Here is a 20,888-nt window from a genome sequence, read left to right as displayed (position 1 = left end):
GGTAAATCTTCATAACCTTGGATTTGGCTATAGTTTCTTAGAAATAACCTCAACAGAGAAGCAATAAAGAAAAAAAATAGGTAAATTGGACTTCATCAAAATTAAAAATTTTGTGCATCCATGCACATTATGAAGAGAGTAAAAATACAACCCACAGAATGGGTGAAAACATATGCAAATCTTATATCTGATAAGGGTCTTTATCCAAAATATATCAAGAACTCTACAACCAAACAATAAAAAAACAACCCAATGAAAAACTGGGAAAAAGCCATTTCTCCAAAGATACACAACGGCCAATGTTCACATGAAAACATGTTCAACATCTTTAATCCTTAGGAAAATACATATTAAAACATCAATAAATTACCATTTCAACCCAGTAGAATGGCTATTATCCAAAACAAAACCAGAAAATTGCAAGTGTTTGGTAAAGATGTGGAAAAATTAGAACCTCCACACATTGCTGGTAGGAATGCAAAATGTCATAGCTGTTATGGAAAACACTGTGGCAGCTCCTCAGAAAGCTAAGCATAGAATGGCCATATGACCCACCAACTCAACTCCTATGTCTATAACCCAAAAGAAGCGAAAACAGGCATTCAACCAAAAACTTGTGCATAGATGTTTATAGAAGTTCTATCACAGTAGTCAAAGTAGAAAAACCAAAATGTCCATCAGCTGATGAATAGATAAATTAAATGTGATAATATTCAAATATAGTGGAATATTATTTAGCCACAAAAAGGAATGAAGTACTGACATAAGCTACAATGTGAACCTTGAAAACATTATTCTAAGTGAAACACACCACCCAGACACAAAAGGTCACGTAATGCAGAATTCATTTATATGAAATATCTAGAATAGAAAAATCTATAGTGAGAGAAAGTAAAAAGATTAGTGGTTACCAGGGGCTGGGGAGAGGGGGAATGAAGAGTTCCTGCTTAAGGGGCATGGGGCCTCCATTCAGGGTGACAGAAATGTTCTACAATTAGACGTGACATTGTGAATGCATTTAAGGCCAGTAAAGGCCTTATATACTTAAAATGGTTAAAGGCCATATATACTTAAAATGGTTAAAGTCGTTTATTTTATGTTTATTTTACCTTACCACAATTTTTTTTTAAAAAAAGTGTGCAAGCTGTAGAAAACTCCTAGAAACCATGCTGATGAAATACCTTTGCCAAACAAGTGAGCTCAGGTTTGAGAATGGATATAGCACAGCCTTTGGGATTGGGGAAAACATCTGGAAGACAAAACGTACACAGCTGAGGATTAGGAGTCCTGTTTCCTGGTCCAGGCCCTGCTGTTCTGTGGCCTGAGGGCAAGTCATGTAAACCTTCTGCGTCCCAGTTGGGAGCCTTGGACAAATCTTCCATATCTGGGTTGGAAAAATCTCAATCACGTATAGGCCCTTTTCAAGCCTCACATACGTTCATACAGCCATGCTCCTTACCTAGCGTGAAGTGTGGAATATTTCTGATAAAATACTCCACCACCAGGAAGAGAAAGTGGGGGGCACACAGGGAGGTCTGGGATTTGAAGGTGCACTCTTTGGTGGAAAGTCCTCGAGTGGGTTGTGGTCAGCGTCCCCATTCCTGGGAACGGCAGGAAGTAGGTTCATTCACGCCTTCCTGACAGACACCCGTTCACTGCACATGCTTAAGGCTGTGTGACGCACGTGCTGAAGGACGCAGAGCCCCCAGGTGGGCGGGGTATGTGTCCTGGAGGGAGGAGAGATCTTTCCAGAGTCGGTCCGTGAATCACCATCATGGTGAGCACACTGAAGAGGAGTAAGTGCTGAGTAAACTACCATCCTGGTGAGTGCCCTGGAGAAGAAGTAAATGCTGCATGGCTGAATATTCCAGGGCCAGGGATGCTACTCTGAGCAAGTCACGGCTGACCTGCCCTCTGAAGGATGACTTGGAACAAACGAGGAAAACCAGCAATATGCAAGTCAGCATTCGTCGGGGAGAGAGGACCATGAGAAGGAAAGAGAACAGGGTGGGCTTGGGAAAGACATTGTGAAGAAAGCCTCATTCTGGGAGGTCACGCCGAGTGCTGGTCAATGTCACTGAATCAAAGGCCAGAGGAGTGTCTCACTGAGACCACAGCTGGCACTTCTACCGCAAACGCTGCTTTGTGGTAGAAGCACAAAACGTCCCCACAAAACCACCTCCCGTGCTCTGGGAGTGTGTTACCAGCAGGGACCACACAGCATCTCTGAAACTTAAAATGGTCCCCAGAGATGGCCGTGACCTGACGTCCCCATTCCTTGGAGCCTGTACCGCGCCTTCAGCACAGGGCAGTGTGGGTGACATGACACCCAGCCTGCCCTTGGAGGATGTGTCTCCTTTTGGTTTTTCAGGTTTCAGCCCATCACCCTGTAAATCTAGGCTCCGGGGGTGATACAACTACCAGAGTCGTGCTTGGCCTTTGGCAGGGCCCTTGCACGTATGCAGTGGGTGGACTAGATGCACCTTGGCGGTAGAGGCCACCTTTCCTTCCACACTTTGATGGAGCCCCAAGTGCATGGAGCTCACACCTGCCAGTTGTGTGCTCTGCCCCTAAGGAGGCTGCCCTGCTTAGAGTTGACGTGGCTGGAGGATCCAATGCTGCAACTCTGGGGCGTGTGGGACACTCCGGCCGCCCTGTCTGTGGTGCAGCAGCTGGGGAAGGGGGTGGTCTCAGCCATGATGGGAGCTGTCCCATTAAGGAAGTGAGTTCATCTGTACGTCCCCTGTGAGGCATGGCACCCTGTCCAAACTCTATTCAGTGCCATCTCTTCATTGTAACCATAAGACTGTTCTATCAGGCTTAATGTTTTTTACCCTTTGCTTGCAGGAGAGTCGATCTGGAGAAACCAACAGCTGTGTTGAAGAAATCATTCGGGTAAGGATATTCTTTTGAAAATTTTACCAGTTGGTGGATGTAGGTTTTAAACAGAAGGAGGTGTGCGGCTGGAGTGTCAGAGTGAGCCCGGTGTTCGTGTGCTGTTTGATCTTTACCCAAGTTGCCTAAATAAGACTTTACAAAACCATGCTTCCTTTAGAAACCTAGGAGCTACACCTCCATCTGGCCCCTTTGCACAGGCTGAGGTGACGCTGTATGAAGGGGGTCAGCTGGAAGATACAGCAGCAGAGTTGAGATGAAAAATATGGCCGTGTTCACATTCGGGTGCCCCCATTCATCTCCCTACTATTTAAAAGCATCTTTTAATAGTCCATGCTTCCCAGTCAGGCAGGGGTTGCCTGGTTATTTTTTTCCCAAACTTAATTAGAATCAGAAGCACTTGACAAAGAGGTAATGCTCAGTGCTGAAGATTTATTTCTATATTGTTACGCACGTTATTATTTTGCCTGGTCCTCTCAGTAAGCCTGTGCTTTTCATCATCATCATCTCACATGCACACCTGTGAACTAGTTTCACGCACAGATTCACTTAGGCTGGGCTGTTCTGCCATGTTAGTGTTCTCCTGAGTATTCAGACTTAAAATCAGGATGTCCTCTTCAACCTATATTTTTTCTTCACTCATATTTTTTCATTGGAATAACCTAATAATTTATGGCTCTCAGAAAGCTGATATTACACTGGGCAAAACACCAGGGTAAATCAGACCAGATGGTGTGGCAATTCCCTATAAAGAAAAAATAACTTTATGTTAATATATTTTTAATGTTTGGACACCTTACAGACTTTTTGTTGAATTGCTTTGTGAGCTACAATAACACAATTATTTGGTTCAAAATTTTACGTTGACTGTCAAATCATTTTCAGAGGTAGAATATTTTTTATTCTTCCTGGAAAGCATTATGTCACAAATCTCTTCACTGTAGAATTGATGAAAATAATTAATTGAAGTTTGGTTTGTGGAGTTTGTAATGATTTCTGGTTTTGTGGCAGAGGTTTACAGAGAAAACAGTTGTCAGAAGTGTGTGGCAGCTTCATTCCTGGCATTTAAGTATATGCTGAATAAAATACATATTGTACTTTAAGTCTAAATTCTCTTTCCTGGGGCCTTGTTTCAGGCTAAATGCAAATCGTGTGAAATGCTAATGTACTTGTCCTGTTTTTCTCTCTCAACATACTTTCATGTTTTGGGTCCCAGTATTCGGTGTTTGGGAGAAGGCAATGGCAACCCACTCCAGTGTTCTTGCCTGGAGAATCCCAGGGACAGGGGAGCCTGGTGGGCTGCCGTCCCTGGGATCACACAGAGTCAGACACAACTGAAGCAGCAGCAGCAGCATTCAGTGTTTAAGCCATCCTCCTTCAATTGGTTTTGGCGTCTGTCTGAAAAGTGAGAAGACCACAACACACCGGTCCTCTTTTTGGCTTCACTGTGTTAAAAATCCTGCCCCTTCTGACCCTTTCTTGTCTTTTCTGAGGATATGGAAGAGCTCCGTCATTTGACCTTTCTGTTCTACACTCCAGGCAAGGCTTGGCGTTCATAAAGAGCTTGAGTAGTTCTCATACCAGAAGGATATGTGTTAGACAGTGCGAAAATCACTTAAAACTGGATGCTGCAGTCAAGTGTTTAAACCATCATATGTTTTTTTTCTTAAGAGCTTATTTGAAGTTCCCAGCCTCGCCTCACTCCTGTCTCCCTACAATGCTGACCCCTAACCCATCATACCACGGGTGCCTCCCTTGCCCACCTCAGGTCAGGTGTGGAGCAAGAGGGAAAGCCAGGACCCATGAGATAATTGATTTATGCACATGTGCGGGGTCAAGGGTGGGGGACACTGCCTTCACTGGAAGGCCTCGAGGAACAGCCGGCGAGGAGAGTGTGTAGACTGGGAGGTGCTGGTGGTGCTGGCGCTGTCGTGGGAGCCTTTTCCTGTCCCTCACCTGGCCACTTAAGGTGTCAGCAGTGGCTGTTGGTACTTCGGGAGCTCCTAGAGGAGCATGCGGGTATTCCCAGTTTTGCCTGGAGTGTTTTCCTGGCTGTCACCTGCCTCTCACAGCAGGAATCCCCAGGATCTCTTGGCCACTTCTAAGCATCTCCTCCCCTGCAGACACACGCACAGGGCTCCTTCTCAGGTACAGCCTGTGGGGTCGTTTGTGTGGCCGTCATGCATCAGTGCCCTTCCCACGTGGTGGCCCCAGTGTCTAGACTTTAGAATTCACGATCTTGTGGAATGAATGAATAAACGAGTGAGTGAGTGAAAGAATACTCTAAAGGAGAATGGTGAGCATCAGTATGACGGCTCACAAGCGGATTCCCTTCACTGTAAATCATGGACAAGATGCATTGGCTGGGACTTCCCTGGTGGTCCAGTGGTTAAGACTCCAAGCTTCCAGAGCAGGGGGTATGGGTCCCATCCCTGGTCAGGGAACTAAGGTTCCATGTGCTGTATGCCCCGTACCCTAAAGAAAGAGGTGTGTTGGCCTTTTTAATGCTGGGTTACTCTGGACCGTCTTTGTGGAACCCAGTTTTCCTTACCAGGTTCTCTCCCCTTGGGATCAACTCAGGCAAACCTGATGTCATCAAGATCACCAGGGGTAATTATTATTTGCAGACATCTTATTCTGAAAAGCAGTGTGGAGGAAGAGAAGGGTCATGAAAAATGCCTTAAAATAATTGAAGTTGAGATAGTCACTGAACAAGCGTTAGCATGCCCTTTCCATATGGGAGGCACCGGGCATCAGTGGTAGGTTTTAGACAGATGTGACCCTGGCCCTTTTGGAACAACAATGTGCTGTAAGAGATAGATATTACATTATTTTTTTAATCTCATAAATAAACCTGTCCTGCTATTTGTGATAAATACTCAGAGTTTCCTGAACATTTTCTCTACCATTTATTACCTAAGTTGTGATCAAGAATAGTGTCCCTGAGGAAGCAGCCTGTGAATTGAGAGTTGGAGGATGAATAGGAAAGCAACGTAAAGAAAATAGTGGGGCTTCCCATCAGAAGGGGCGGAGAGCTCGGCTTGTCAGAGACCTGGGAAGGAAAGAGGAGGCCTGTTGCAGCCGGAGGGCGGATGGGAGAAGCCCGGCGGGAGAGGCCAGTCATTCGGAACCTTCTCGGCCACACTCAGGAACCGCTAAGCACCAGGGAGCCAGTGAAGGATCGGAGCTGGGACGGATGTGAGCAGACTGGCTGTCATGGGGAGGAAGGGGAGGAGGGGGAGGCTGATGCAGGTCCCGGGTGAGGGATGCTGGGCAGAGAGACCTGTGAAGATGGAGGGAGAGGCTGATGCTGTTACCGAAAGAGTGGTTACTGAAAGCCAATCAACAGGCCCGGCTGGTGGAGAGGAAAGTTTGCTTTATTTTAGATGTTGGCAACTGGCAGAGGAAGGCTGCCATCTGTACAAAGGCAAGACCTTTTATAGCAGAAGTGGAGGGGGTACGTGCAGAAACACAGTACAGTCAGCTCTGACAGCCGTCTTTAAATTGGTCATCGGTAGTCTGACCAGCATCATCTTGGTGGTTTTAGGTACAGTTAATCTTCAGTTCTATGATTGATTTGTTCCCATTTCTTTGAGGCCAGTTCTCAGAGTTGTGTCAGCTAATGTAATGCCATGGGTACAGTCTGGTCATCATGTAGTTACCTTCTTCTACCTGGGGTTTCAGTATCTACAAGACAGCTCACAGGCTATGGCTCAGAATATTATCTGTAGCCCTTGAAAAGGAGCTAAAGGTCCTTGACTGTGCTTAATGACTACATTATTATTTGGTCTCCTTTGTTCTGTCTCTGCACTTCTCATATCTCTGATTAAGCTTATTCTCTGACTAAAGTTTTCCACAGCAAAAGGCAAGCAGAGCACATGGGGGGGTGGGGGTGGGTGTGGGCAGGGACCATAGGGTCCTGCCGCATTTAAGTGCTGGGCAAGAGGAGGGAGTATATCATACGATCGTTTTCAGATATCCTGAGTTTGAGGTGCCTTGTGATACTCAGGTAGACGTGGAGAATGTGCATAAGCTCAGAACAGAGGTCTGAAAGGCAGGCCAACATTTTGGATGAATTAGCACATTGGTTGTAAAACTGCAGAAATGGGTCCATTTGCCCAGAGAGGGACTACAGGCTGAGAAGCAATGAGAGCCTAAAGTCCACCATTTCAAGGCCAGGCAAGGGAAGAGCCACTGGCAAATGCCTGTGAGAGGGAGACAGCAGAGAACCTGAGGAAAATCATGACCGAATAGTCACAGAGTCGAAGCCAGGAGAATTTCCATTCAACTGGGCTCCCAGAATTTCCCAGAGGAGAAGAGAGAGGAGTGTGGAAGACCACCCTAAGGATTGGAAAGCAAGGTCATGGGTGACCTTATGGAGTACTGTTCCTTTTTTCTTTTAAATTTATTTTTATTTAGTTACTTTTTGGTCACACCATGCGGCCTGCTGGATCTTAGTTCCCTGACCAGGAACTGAACCCGTGCCCCCTGCATTGGAAGCTTGGAGTCAGCCACCGGACCGCTGGGGACGTGCATGGAGTGCTGTTTCTGTGGAGGAGAGGGGGCAGAGCCCAGACTGGAGAAAACTGGGGTGGGGGCCCTGAGTTTAGAAACTGCTCATGAGGAGAGGCCATGGTTTGCATTCATGCTCTTCATTTGCACTAAATTATGTGTGAGTGCGTGTTGCCTTGCTCGCTCGTGTCCTACTCTTTCGTGAGCCCATGGACTGCAGCCCGCCAGGCTCCTCTGTCCCTGGGATTCTCCAGGCAAGAACACTGGAGTGGGTTGCCATGCTCTCCTCCGGGGGATCTTCCCAACCCAGGGATCGAACCTGCATCTCTTGCGTCTCCTGCCTTGGCAGGTGGATTCTTTACCACTAGTGCCACCTAGGAAGCCCACATTCTGTATGGACCACCAACAAGGACAGGATGACATTTATTGGAGAAGGAAATAGCAACCCACTCCAGTACTCTTGCCTGGAAAATACCATGGACGGAGGAACCTGGTAGGCTCCAGTCCATGGGGCCATAGAGAGTCGGACACGACTGAGCGACTTCACTTTCCTTCTTTCACTATGTCTGAGACACTCTTTTAAGGTTCTTGCCTATGTTTTCTCACGGGGCCATCACAGCTGCCTGCTGTGTAGTTGGGAACTATTCTCATCCCCATTTTACAGAGGAAGAAACTGAGGCAAGGGGAGGTTAAACACAGAGAGCCGCGGCACCCAGCTGCCATGCAGCAGAGCCGGGATTTTTGACCAACTCTGTCTGGGATCAGCACCGCCCCCCACCTGCAGTGCTGTCTTATTAAAGCAAGAAGCACCCCCCTGGCTCACTCATGAAACCACTCAGGCATTTTGCCACGAAAGGGAGGTTTCCCGCTCCCACGTGTTTGTGATCCTAAAGTGCCTGATCACGCGTGCGTGCAGTTGAACTCATGGAGGTTTTATGGCCAACATTAACAATCTCACCTTTAAACTTCATTTGCCTCTCCCCTCTCTTATTTTTGCTGAGGTGACTGTTTTCAAGTCATTTGAATATTACATTATGTTCTCAAGTACAATTATTTTTTATCCTCGCTCAGAGAATTTCATTCCTGGGACCTAGTAAATCTATGTATTATGGCAAAATTCATTTAACCAAGGGACAAATTATAACGGAGTTCTATGGAGATGAGCTCCAAGGTCTGGGAGCCCTCCTGGCTTGACATATGTTTGTAACAGACAGTTTTCTAAGTTACACTGTATTTCATCCTTAAGGGCTCCAGTGCTGTAATACGTAGGTGCTTTTCCTAGCATTATCCATTCACGTAGAATGGCATTAACATTTGTTCAGCAAATAAAATCCATTTACAATGCAGTGGGGTCATGTGGGGCTGAAACTAGAATGCACGGATTTGATGCCAGATAGCTCTAGATGGTGGTTATTGAGAGGCACCCTCATAACGTAGGGAGCCTTTGTAATAAGAGGCCAATGTTTGAGATCTGGTTTGGATATAAAGGATGGATTTACAGACAGTCTCAGGGCACCATCTGAGCAGATTATCTTCTTGGCTTTCATCTTTAGTCACTAATTTAATTCCAATTTCCTGCGAAATATTCATGGTGGATATGTACTTAGAGTTGCCTTTCTGCTCTATGAAGAGGGTAACCAGGACTCGCTTAAATTTTGGAGACCCATACCAATTTCCTGACACTGTGAGTGGCCAGGTGTCCAGCAAATAGAGGGAACTCAACTTCCTTGGTTTTCTGGAAACTGAGGAGCCTCCTAGAGAAGATTTCCAGTTGCGTTTCTGGGAGGTCTGTGAAAGAGGAGAGAGTTGAGGTTACCATCAAAAACCATGTACATCATCATGCCACCTCAACATGACCAGGCCCTGAGTGGTGTGCCAAGAGAAACCTGATGCTCAGGTGTCCACAAGCTCCTTAATCCAAATGAAAATACGTGTGTGTGTGTGTGTGTGTGTGTGCGCTCAGTCGTGTCCAGCTCTTTGAGACCCCATGGACTGTAGCCCGCCAGGCTCCTCCATCCATGGGATTTCCCAGGCAAGAATACTGGAGTGGGTTGCCATTTCTTCTTCCAGGGTATGTTCCTGACTCAAGGATAAAACCTATCTCTTGCATCTCCTGCATTGGTGGGCAGATTCTTTACCACTGTGCCACAAAGATACATTAACCCCTCTTGGAGAAAATAGAAAACACAGAGACTCTTGTTTTAAGTGTTCTGTTTGGGTCATTTGCAGAACTGGACCGAGGTCAGATCTGCCCTGTTTCCGACCAGACAGGCATTTTCTGCCTCATGTTGTTTTCTTTGTAAATTATTTCATTTGTTTCAAGTAGTAAGGATTTTATTCACGACAAAATGAAGCCCACAAATGGCAAAATCAGGCTGGGCATAACTGCAAAGGAGCCCCATTTACATATCCCATTGCTTGGTATAGTAAGATAGAATCAAAGCAAAAGTAACAGTGATGGAGGTCTGGAGAAATTCACCACGCAAACTGCGTGTCTTATCCAAGATATATGGGTTTCATTTGGCAGTGTCTTGTTTTGATTTTTCTTTTTCTCATTTGGCCACCTGGATTGAAAGACCCTGATGCTGGAAGAAAATTGAGGGCAGGAGGAGAAGGGGAGCGACAGAGGAGGAGATGGTTGGATGGCATCACCGACTCAATGAACATGAATTTGAACAACCTCCGGGAGATAGTGAAGGACAGGGAAGCCTGGCATTCAGTAATTCATGGGGCACAAAGAGTCAGACACAACTGAGAGACTGAACGAAGACACCCCGGATGGATAGAGACACAAACATCATGTAAAGTATCTTATTTTACATCTGAAGGTGCAGTTTTGCTAGGTGTTATGAGTCCTTTGGCTGAAACCAGAAGCCCTACTTAAGTGGCTGTGTGTCTCTCCCTAAGGGTCCTGGTGCCTATGAGGGGGTATCCTGAAACTGCTGCTAGTTTCAGGGCCATGGGCTACACTCTGTAGGCTTTGTGCGGATGCCAAAGCTGTTTAGTTTCTAACAGAAGCGGGGTGAGAATTTTATAATTCAGAATCTGTTCTGAGCCCAGAGGCTTCGGGGCAATGGCCAGAGGGACCTCAGAGGTCTGGAAGCTCCAGTCCGGAGTGAATGCCTTTGCCTTTCTGTGTTTACGTGGCCACGTGCGTGGTTACATCACAGAGGCTTACAGAACCAGGAGTGTAGAAGCAGGAGCGGGTGTTAGCCGGCCCAGCAGCACGTGAACACACTCTCCACCCGCACAGTCTCCGGTGAGTTCTGATACCGTAGTCAGTATCTTTGCTCCCATGTTTGTCAGTATCTTGCTGAGAAGGGGCCACCTGGAAGAGAGGAGCAGGCCCACAAATAGTAACAACAGCTGGATGCTACAGGCTGTCAAGGAAACTCGGGCGCTGGTGCCTCCTGCTGTGCCCAGGTTGGGCCAGGTCTGCGTGTCAGTAGCCAGACTGCATGATGGTGGGGTTCCCAACAAGGTCAAAGACACAGCTTCCTCATTTCGCATCAGGATGCTGGGCGAACTTCAGCACTATATGAGAGGACCAGGGCATTAAATATACTTGAGTTGTAAAGTTTTGTGTTGCTCTAGCCTTGCAAGGTACATCCACAAAGCCAGAGAGATAATAAGATTGACTGTGACTCACAAAGAAGTAGATTTACTCAGTGCTTTAGAACGCTTGCCGGACTCACAGGAGGAGCTCAGCCCGCGCTTACAGGACAAGTGGGTTACAGAGAGAATGTGGGTGAGAAAGCAAATAGAGAGGCATTCCTCTGAAAGGCGGTGTGCATGGTTCAGCCCCAGCAACACAAGAATGTAGAGGGTGTGGCAGAGCCGCCCGTGGGGTCCATTGGATTACACAGTGTCGTGTGTCCACTCCTGTTTTCACAACGTCTCCGAGTGCTTTGCTTCTTTATATTTCAGTGAGCCTCCATTCTCATAAAGATAAGCGCTTGCATGTGGAGCCTGTGCAAATCCTCATTTATCTCTTTCCGTGAATGAGATTTACCATGCGGTGTTGTGGGCCCTTGGTGGGCATTCAGCACCCCTGACCAGCACTCCTGCCTCCACATGCCCTCTCTTACACCACGTGCCCCTGGATTTACTCCCATCCTGGCAGCCCTTCCCTCCCAGTCTCCTCCATGGACGTCTCTCCCTGTAGCTGTCCCTTAGCTGTAGGTCTCCTACCCCGGCTCTCTCTCCTTCTCACAGGCTGGCTTCCTCCGTTCATGTTCACAGCTGTGCTGAAACGGGTATCAATCAGGTATATTTATCAGGCTCTGTTTCCTGATTTTCATGTTCACCTGTCCCATGCCCCCAGATCGCCCCACCAGATGTGTCATGAGACTGCTGCCCTGAGGTCGCCTCTCACTGCAACTGGCTTTTCCTCTGCTGGCTTTCTCCTGAATCTCCTCCTGATGGGTCCATTTCTTCCTGTCCCCATCACCATCCTTCAGGCACCATCCTTTCCCACCTTGATTACTCCAGAGACCCCCTTTCTGGCCTCCAGTCTCCTGCCTCCCCCTAGCTCTCCCCAGTGCAGGCAGAATCAGCTTTCTAAAGAATGTTTGCTGGAAACACGTTAGTGGCTTCCCCAGGCTCAGGACATGGTCGGGTTCCTGGATGTGGTCTACAGAGCCACACTTGCTCCGGCTCCCCGTGGTGTTCAGCCTCGTCTCTCTCCGCTGCCCACCTCCACTCTGTACATGACTTCTGTACAAGCAACACCAGAGCCCTCTCCTTCTCCTCCAGGCTTCACTCTTACTCTGTCTACCCCTGTCCCCAAACATCCAAGTGTTTCTTTCTTGTTCTCTAAGCCTCACTTAAGATGCCACTTCCTCCAGGAAGCCTTCCTGATTGCCAGAGTCTGAATACATGCTCCTGTTCTATATTCCACAGGGACCCTTTTCTTTTATCACAGCGCTTGTTGTATGGACTGATAATGGCCTTTCTTAAGCCCCATTAGGCAGTGACCATTATCTCCAGGGGCTAGCAAGCAACTAGCACGTAATGGATATTTAATTAATGCTGAATAAATGGATAAGGAATAATGAATGAATGAATGACTTTGACCTTTTGCTCAATGTCTGTTTTTGCTCTCTACCCTGTTGTCCTTCCCAAAAAAGACTGAAGTGCTTTTTTGAAGCATAAGCTTGAAGCATAACCTGAAACATAAGCTCTCCAAGGACAGTCAAGATTGTTGGGTTACCTGGGAGCATGAGGACACCTTCTGCAAGAGCGATGAGAATTCACTTAATAACTCCTGAGGGTTGGAAGTGGAAAGGACATACCACTGATGTCCATACCAGAAGAGCTCAGACCTTTTGTGTAGTATCTGCTAACTGTAGTCTGATTATCTTTCATGAGACGGAGGTTTCTGTTTTGATATCTGATGAATCTACAAGTTGAAGAAATCAAAGTGTTAAATTTGCAGGGATAATTCAATTACGATGTTGATCATGGAATTGGGAGAGAGAAGTCAAAGCTATTTCCATGACTAATATGCTCTGTCTAAAGCCATTCTTGGAACAATTAAAGCACATCTACCCAAAGTTATCAACTCAAGAAGTACATTTTAAGACTGTACTTACTATCGGGAAAATCACACGCAGGTTTCTTTGTTTTTTTCGCCTGGAGTGTTGTGATATTACACTGATGTGCTGCACATTACTATTACGTGCTCACAGGACAGTTTTGAGTAATTTCTAAGATCAAAAATGATCATTCGAGGATTGACAGGATACAGGCCTGGAAAATTAGAACATCTATCTAGATATTAATCATAGTTTGTTTTTTAAACAAATTTTTGAGAATAATTCACATACCCATTGAACTTTTACAATCCAGTGGCTTTTAGTACATTCATATAATTGTGTGTCCTTCACCACAGTTAACTTTAGGACTTTTCATTACCCCCCAAAAAATAACCCCCACCTCTCAGCCATCACCTCTCTTCCTTCCCCATCCGCTCCAGCCCTAGGCAACCATTGACCCGCCTTTTGTCTCTATAAATTTGCTTATTCTGGACATTGCATAGAAATGGAATCACACAGTATGTGGTCTTTTGTGGCTGGCTTCTTTCTCTTACAAAGTGTTTTCAAGTCCATCGTCTTTTAAATAAGAGATAATTACCTGTAGTTCTTACACTCGTAATTATTTAGACATTGCTGTGTGTGCTCAGTCACTCAGTCATGTCCTATTCTTTGTGACCCCATGGACTGTAACCCACGAGGTTCCTCTGTCCACAGGATTTTTCATGCAGGGATACTGTAACAGGTTGCCATTCCCTCCTCCAGGGGATCTTCCCAACTCAGGGGTTGAACCTGAGTCCCCTGCTTGGCATGCAGATTCTCTACCACTGTGCCACTTGGGAAGCCCATGTAGACATTATAACATTAAAAAAAAAAAACCTGATTTTTTTTTTGCAATTTCATGTATATGTTGTCTTGTAAATTCTGACATATTTGATTTGTAGTTGTGCAGTTCTTGTTTTTTTTAATAATCGTTGGAGGCAGTGAGATATAAGTATTTTAAAAACATAGGGATTGAGACTCAGGACATTTTTCATGACTTTTAGAACATGCGCCCATATTTATCTACATGTTGTTTTGTTCTGATTTTGAAAGCTGTCCACACACACAACCGCAATGTCAGAATAGGAAATCCAGTCTCAGCATTCTTTCAGCTCCAAATTAACTGGTTTTTGCACACGAGGCATTTTCGCATTTGTATGTGGCTCCATTCCTGGGCCCACGTGTAGCCAAGAAATTCTGGAGATTCACTGTGCTCAGCCTGCTTCCTAACACTTTTAGTTCTGTTGATAAGTTAGAAAAAGGACACCCCTTTCTGTCTCTCCAGATACAGTAGTCCTCTTTTATCCGCAGTTTCAGTTACCCGTGGTCAACTGAGCTCTGAAACGATTAAATAGAAAATTCCAGGAATAAACAATTAGTAGATTTTAAATCACATGCTATCCTGAACAGCGTGATGAAATCTTGCACCATCTCACTCCATCCCACCTGGGATGTGAACCATCTCTTTGTCCCGCGCAGCCCACCCATTAGTGACCTTGTAGTCTTCTTGGTGTCTTGGTACTTGTATTCAAGCGGCTCTAATTTTTCTTAATAATGGCCCAAAAGTGCAAGAGTAGATACTTGCAGTTCGGATATTCTCTGACTGTGCCTAATTTATAAATAAACTTTATCCCGTGTGTGTGTGTGTGTGTGTGTGTGTGTGTGTGTGTGAGTGTCAGTCGTTCAGTCATGTCCAGCTCTTTGCAACCGCACGGACTGTAGCCCACCAGGCTCCTCTGTCCATGGAATTCTCCAGGCAAGAATACTAGACCATTCCCTTCTCCAGGGGATCTTCCCAACCCAGGGATCAAACCTGGGTCTCCTGCATCGCAGGCAGATTCTTTACCATCTGGGCCACCAGGGAAGCCCAGATTTTACCATACTTATGTGTTAACATATATAGGAAAAAAGACAACGTTTGCAGGGTTTGCTGCTATCTGTGGTTTAAGGCACCCACTAGGGTATTGGAATGTTTCCCCCCTGGATAAGAGGGGATTGCTGTATTGAGTTGGAAAATAATTGTCATATCCTGACACGGTTGTTGCTGTTTTTAGTCGCTCAGTTGTGTCTGACTTTTGCAACTCCATGGACTGTAGCCTTACAGGCGCCTCTGTCCATGGGATTTCCCAGGCAAGTATACTGGAGTGGGTTGCCATTTCCTGCTACAGGGGATCTTTCCGATCCAGGGATCGAATCCTTGTCTCCTGCATTGGCAGAAGAATTCTTTACCACTGAGCCACCAGGGTATTCTGACACTAGATGATCTATTTTATTTTTTAGAGTTTCCTCTTCTTTTGCCTCCCACTAAAAAGGCGTATCTGTTTATCCAAATGGATGTCTTTCTCCCCTGAATTTCCTAAAAAGTTACAGGAGTATAACTCATGGGTAGTTTATTATTGTCATCCTAAATAACAAGAGTTCTGTGGTTCTATGGAATTAAAAATACTAAACATGTTATATTCTACTTCTTTTCTTTTTTTTTTTTTTTAAAAAAAGGTATTTTTCTATGAACATTGATTAGGCTTCTGGAACCTGATTAAAAAATCTTAGATCAGCATTATTATTGATACATTATGTGCTAATTTAAAACTCTGTTCTTCAGTTACTCATAAATATCTTTTTAATGATCTCAAATATAGATTTGTCTCTGTTTATAAAGTGCACATTTTCTAAAAATCACCCTGGGAATCTATATTAATTAATTCAACATTATTGGTTTATTTATATCTTCGTATTTTATTTATGAATCATTTTTGTCTTCCTTTCTCTGGCAGTAACTTGTGATCTCATAGTATTTTTGGTCATTTTTAAACCTGTTTTTTGAATTCAGTTTAACAGTGGATACCTGGGTGGAGGACAGGGAAGGGTAGGCTTTTAAAAATAGAACCTAAATTTAGCTAAAATTGTTGATACAGCATCTTAAAAATGACCAACTCCCCTGCAATCTACCCTGGAAACCAAATGACATTTTCTGACCCTGGTGAGTCAAAGATTCAGCTTCAAACAGGAAAGCCATTTGAAAACTCAGCTGCCAATAAACCAGAGAGAAAGAGAAAAAAGGGAGAAAGAAAATTCAGCCACAATGCATGAAAAAGGTGGTGTCCTGAGAGATTCCCTCCAGGACCCCAAGATTAAAACCTCCCCTCTGGGCTGCAAAATCAGAGCTGATCATTCCTTTTCCCTTTCTATTTCCTTGTTTTTTTCACCAAAGTCTCTCACTCACACCTCCACCCACACCCCAGGCCCAGCCTCTGGAAAAAGGCAAGTGAACACTAAGTTCTTTCGGACGTTGGTGGTTATTGTTGTATGAAATGAGGAGCCCACTGTGATGTGAATACAGACCCAGGAGCAGATTCCTGACATGTTCAGAAGAGTGTAGACGGTGATGGGGGGTAGAGGGGCCTTGGTGACTGGAGTCATCTCGAAAGACCATCAGCAACCCTTAGAAAGTTGAAATGATTAATTACTTCAGTACAAAAGGAGACTTGTTAAGAATAAGCAGGGGACAGAGTGTCAGCTCCAGGGGTGACCGACTTGTCTGCTTAATAATGTGTTTTTAAAGTGCATGCCACATCAAAAGCCAAGCACGTGCACATGGGGGGAAATGGAAAGAAAAAGCAGTGGGCATAATATTTGGTGTGTTAGAACACATGTTTTGGAGATCAGATTAGCAATAACTTTGGTTGGAGCATTTTTAAAATGCATTCCTTCTGCCCACCCAACCTCCCACCCACCCCCCACCCCGCCCCAAGTCTTAGCAGTGCTGGGAAAACTCAGGAAGTAAAAACTTGCAGGACGTGTGCTGGACCTTTTATTACCAAAAATGATAAAGAGCCCATCAGAGCAACATTGCACGACAGCCTCCTTTTTTTGAAGGTGCAGGGATCTGAATAGACTCTGTGGACTGAAGCAGACTGCGTGAACTAAAGCAACAGAAGCAAGAACGGTGGCATGGCGAACCATGCATCGACGGCTTTCTGTGCTCTTGCTATGTGCTCTCTCCTTTAATCCTCACTCTAACCCTGGGTGAAGTCATCCTCATCTTCCAGAGCAGGAAACTGAGATAACGGGAGAAGAACGCATAATAAATAATAGACACAGTTAGGGTTTAAACTCCAGACTCCAGAGCCTAAGTTCAGAAACCAGATAGAGTGATTTTCAACACATAAGACTAGGCAAACTCTCCTTGTGGGGATGCATCTGGACTCTTGTGTTTGCATCACCTCTCTCTCCTGGCCTCGATGATATAAAAGCATGCTCGTGGCTTCCACTGTTGCTTCAGTGGGAAGAAGCTGTACAGGGCTTCCAGCAGTCTCGTTGAGGACTGATACCTGACATGTGGCACAAGGGGTGCACAGGAGTACTTTTGAGGGACTTCCCTAGTGGTACAGTGGTTGAGAATCCATCTGCCAATGTAGGGAACACAGATATGATCTCTGGTCCAGGAAGATCCCGTGTGCCACGGAGCAACTAAGTCCATGCACCACAACTGCTGAAGCCCGTGCACCCTAGAGCCCTGTGCTCCACGACAAGAGAAGCTACCGCAATGAGAAGCCGTACACGACTAGAGAGTAGCCCCTGCTTGCTGCAACTAGAGAAAGCCCTCGCGTAGCAATGAAGACACAGCACAGCCATAAGTAAATAAATAAATAAATTTTTTTCAAAGAGTACCTTTGATAGTTCCTTACAAGCTGGTCTCTAGCATGTATTTATGTATCACCCAGTTACTGAGTAGTGCGTCTTGAAGCACAGGGTTCTTTTGCATCAGCCTGTGTTTTGCCTCCCTCCATAAAGCTCTGTTACTGACACCACCTGCCCATATTACTCTTCGTAAGAGCTCCAGCAATCAACATTGTCCTCCTTTCCAGGAGAGGGATGGATAAAGATGGAGAGTCAGAGGCCCCAAGAGGCCACAGCCCACATGCCTGCCCGGGTGTGAGTTTTCACCCCAGCTGGAGCTCTTGCATCAGACACTGTTCAACAACAGCTCAGCCGCTGACCAGCCCGGTGACAGCCAGTCAATAGAGATTTCAATACAGCGTGCATTTCGCAAAGAAGAAAGGCATTGTTCTCACTCATTATGTGATGTGGTTGTAACATCTATTGCCAGATAAATTTGTGGATACACACATCTTCGTGAGTCAACATGTCTAACCAAATGTTTTCATTCATCACACACAATTCTGGAGGTAAACCAATCTTGCAAAGCTGTGATTGAAATAAACAGTTTATTTTGAAACTGATGACTGTTAGCTGCTATTATTCTCATTAGGATAATCAAGTAGTTTCAAATTCATTAGAGATGAGGTTCACTTAAGGAAATATCCATCTGTAAAATCCAGTTGTAGAGTATTGACGAGATTATCTTTATTGCTAGGAAATCATTGCTTTGCTAAAGGACTCCTGCCTACAGGAAAGGATTAATGTGGGATTAATAGCAAATTCCTTTAGATATCTAGAGTCTGGGTGTCTGCTTACAGCTTTTTTTACAAGGTAGTATTACTAGAAAACAAAAGCATTGGAATCGCTTTGAGTTTGATTGACAAACAATACAATATAAAGACAGTACTTCCTCGGAATAAATATCAAAGCCAGCGGGATATTATAAATCACTTTACAAAAATACCATTTTTAAAACAACTGTTGAGGTGCATACACTTGCAAAGCAGCCACGAAGCAAGTAAATGCAGACGACACCCCCTGGTGGAACACTGTTTGTAGGTGGACGATGGTTTTTTTATCTCTTTAAGTCAGTTAAAGTGCTCATTTAAATTTCTCTGCCTTCTTAGCTATGATAAAACTACCTTCATTTGTGTCGATTTATGCCCCTTTCCTTGCTTTTACAAGTATATGGTTATACCAATTATGCCTAATTATGAATCAGATTACCCAGGCAGAGTAGTTTTCATAATATATGTTCTAGTCTACTATGTTTCTAAAGACTCCTTCTGAGATATTACCAAGGATTAAAAATTCTGCGTAGCTTCTAACTTACTGCGGTATTTTCACATCAAAATAAACTTGGTAGATTGCTTGGAGCAGCTGTCTTATTGGCAAGTGACATAGAACCCTCCTACTTAAATATAAATCCTTCCCACGTTAAGACTTATCCAACTGAGGCGAGCAGTGTGAAACACAGAAATCTACTCGGGCTTGGAAGAACAGTTGAAGTAGTGGGAGTCTTCAAAGAGGTAGGTTCAGAAAATCCCCAACTTCAGACTTCCCTGGTGGTCTAGTGCTTAAGAATCCTCCTTCCAGTGCGGGGAACATGGGTTTGATTCCTGGTCCAGGAAGATCCCGTATACCACGGGGTAACTAAGCCTGTGTACCACATCTACTGAAGCCCATGCACCTAGAGCCTGTGCTCTGCAGCAAGGGAAACCACCACAATAGAAACCCACACACCACAATGAAAAGGAGCCCTTATTCTCTGAAACTAGAGAAAGCCAACATGCAGCAACAAAGACCCAGCACAGCCAAAAAATAAAAATAAAGAAGGAAAGAAAGAATCTTTTAAAGGGGTATCAAAAAAAAAAGAAAGAAAGAACGAAAGAAAATCTCCAGCTTCTACATGGACCCTTAAAAGAAGAAATGAGAAAGGAAATGGGTTGATATTCTTATACCATGTATGAAGGATTGTCACTTGATTCGAGCTCTGCCCTGACTAGATACACCTCCCTCTGACAATATGGCATCTGTTGCTTGTTCTAAATCAAAAGACAAAGACAAAAACGAGTTCCATGGTCACCTCCTGTTCGGGAGGACTCAGTTTTAGCATGATCAGGAGGTACATGGTAAAATAGAAAGGATACCTAATAAAAAGGTTTACCATTCTGTTAGTCGCTCAGTCATGTCTGACTCTTTGTGACCCCATGGATTGTGACCCACCAGGCTCCTCTGTCCACGGAATTCTCCAGGCAAGAATTCGGGAGTAGGTGGCCGTGCCCGCGGTTTCCCTCGTGGCTCAGACAGTAAAGCGTCTGCTTGCAATGCAGGAAACCCAGGTTCGATCCCTGGGTTGGCCCTCCTCCAGGGGATCTTCCTGACCCAGGGATCAAACCCGGGTCTTCCACATTGCAGGCAGATTCTTTACCATCTGAGCCACCAAGGAAGCCCCTACATTATGGTAGTATCTACCATCTAGGTTACAAATGAAGCACGATTGCAAGAAAATCTCACATCTCAGAGATAGGCTTTAGCCAGGTAAAAATAAGCATGTCTGTTTTCTTCTAATTCCCTCACATTCTCAGCCTTCTGAATCCTTTCCAGTTTTCCCTTTGCTTTTTAAAAAAATTTTTACAATAAATTTGGCCTCAGGCGAGGTACACGGACCTCCCCGAAATCATGAGCCAACATCTGCGTGAGGGTCCTAGGGCCCAGGCCTTATTAAAGAGTCCAGGTCAGAATCTGGTTCTATAATTTCTGGAGGATCAACCAGAGGGCACAATTAATTCTTATCAAGAGTCAGTTCTTATCCGGAGTTTCCCAGTACTATTTGAAGAGCTATTTTTAAAAGCTGGTTTTAGCTTTGTGACTAAAACTCATACAACAATCTTCTTACACAGATAGTATGTTTGTTTAAAATGAGCACATCCCAGTGTGATTGAATTAGGGTTCTTTTTTAATTTTATTTTATATTGGCATATAGATGATTTACAATGTTATGTGAGTTTCAGGTTTATCAGCAAAATGATTCAGTTATCCATATACATCTATTCTCTTTCAGACTCTTTTCCCATATAAGTTGTACAAAACATTGAATAGAGTTCCCCGTGCAGTAGGTTCTTGTGGGTTATCTGTTTTATAGATAATTGTGTGTACATATTAGTCCCAAACTCCTCGTTTATTCTGGATTGATCTTTAGAGATGTGCTAGGGGCAGCTCCGCAGCCCACCTCTTCACTTA

At 44.8% G+C, this 20,888-nt stretch overlaps 1 protein-coding gene across 1 annotated transcript in view; it reads left to right on the top strand.

Moving 5' to 3' along the window:
* The window catches only part of AFF3 (AF4/FMR2 family member 3), a 582,836-nt gene that overhangs the window by 271,876 nt on the left and 290,072 nt on the right, over nt 1-20,888 (top strand). The window contains exon 6 of the mRNA XM_027554698.1: nt 2,848-2,895. Coding sequence (XP_027410499.1) covers nt 2,848-2,895 — 48 coding nt within the window. The remainder of the gene's footprint in view (nt 1-2,847; nt 2,896-20,888) is intronic.

The sequence above is a fragment of the Bos indicus x Bos taurus genome, chromosome 11, assembly GCF_003369695.1.
Source record: "Bos indicus x Bos taurus breed Angus x Brahman F1 hybrid chromosome 11, Bos_hybrid_MaternalHap_v2.0, whole genome shotgun sequence".
NCBI lineage: Eukaryota > Metazoa > Chordata > Mammalia > Artiodactyla > Bovidae > Bos > Bos indicus x Bos taurus.
This window is presented reverse-complemented; position numbering and strand designations above follow the sequence as displayed.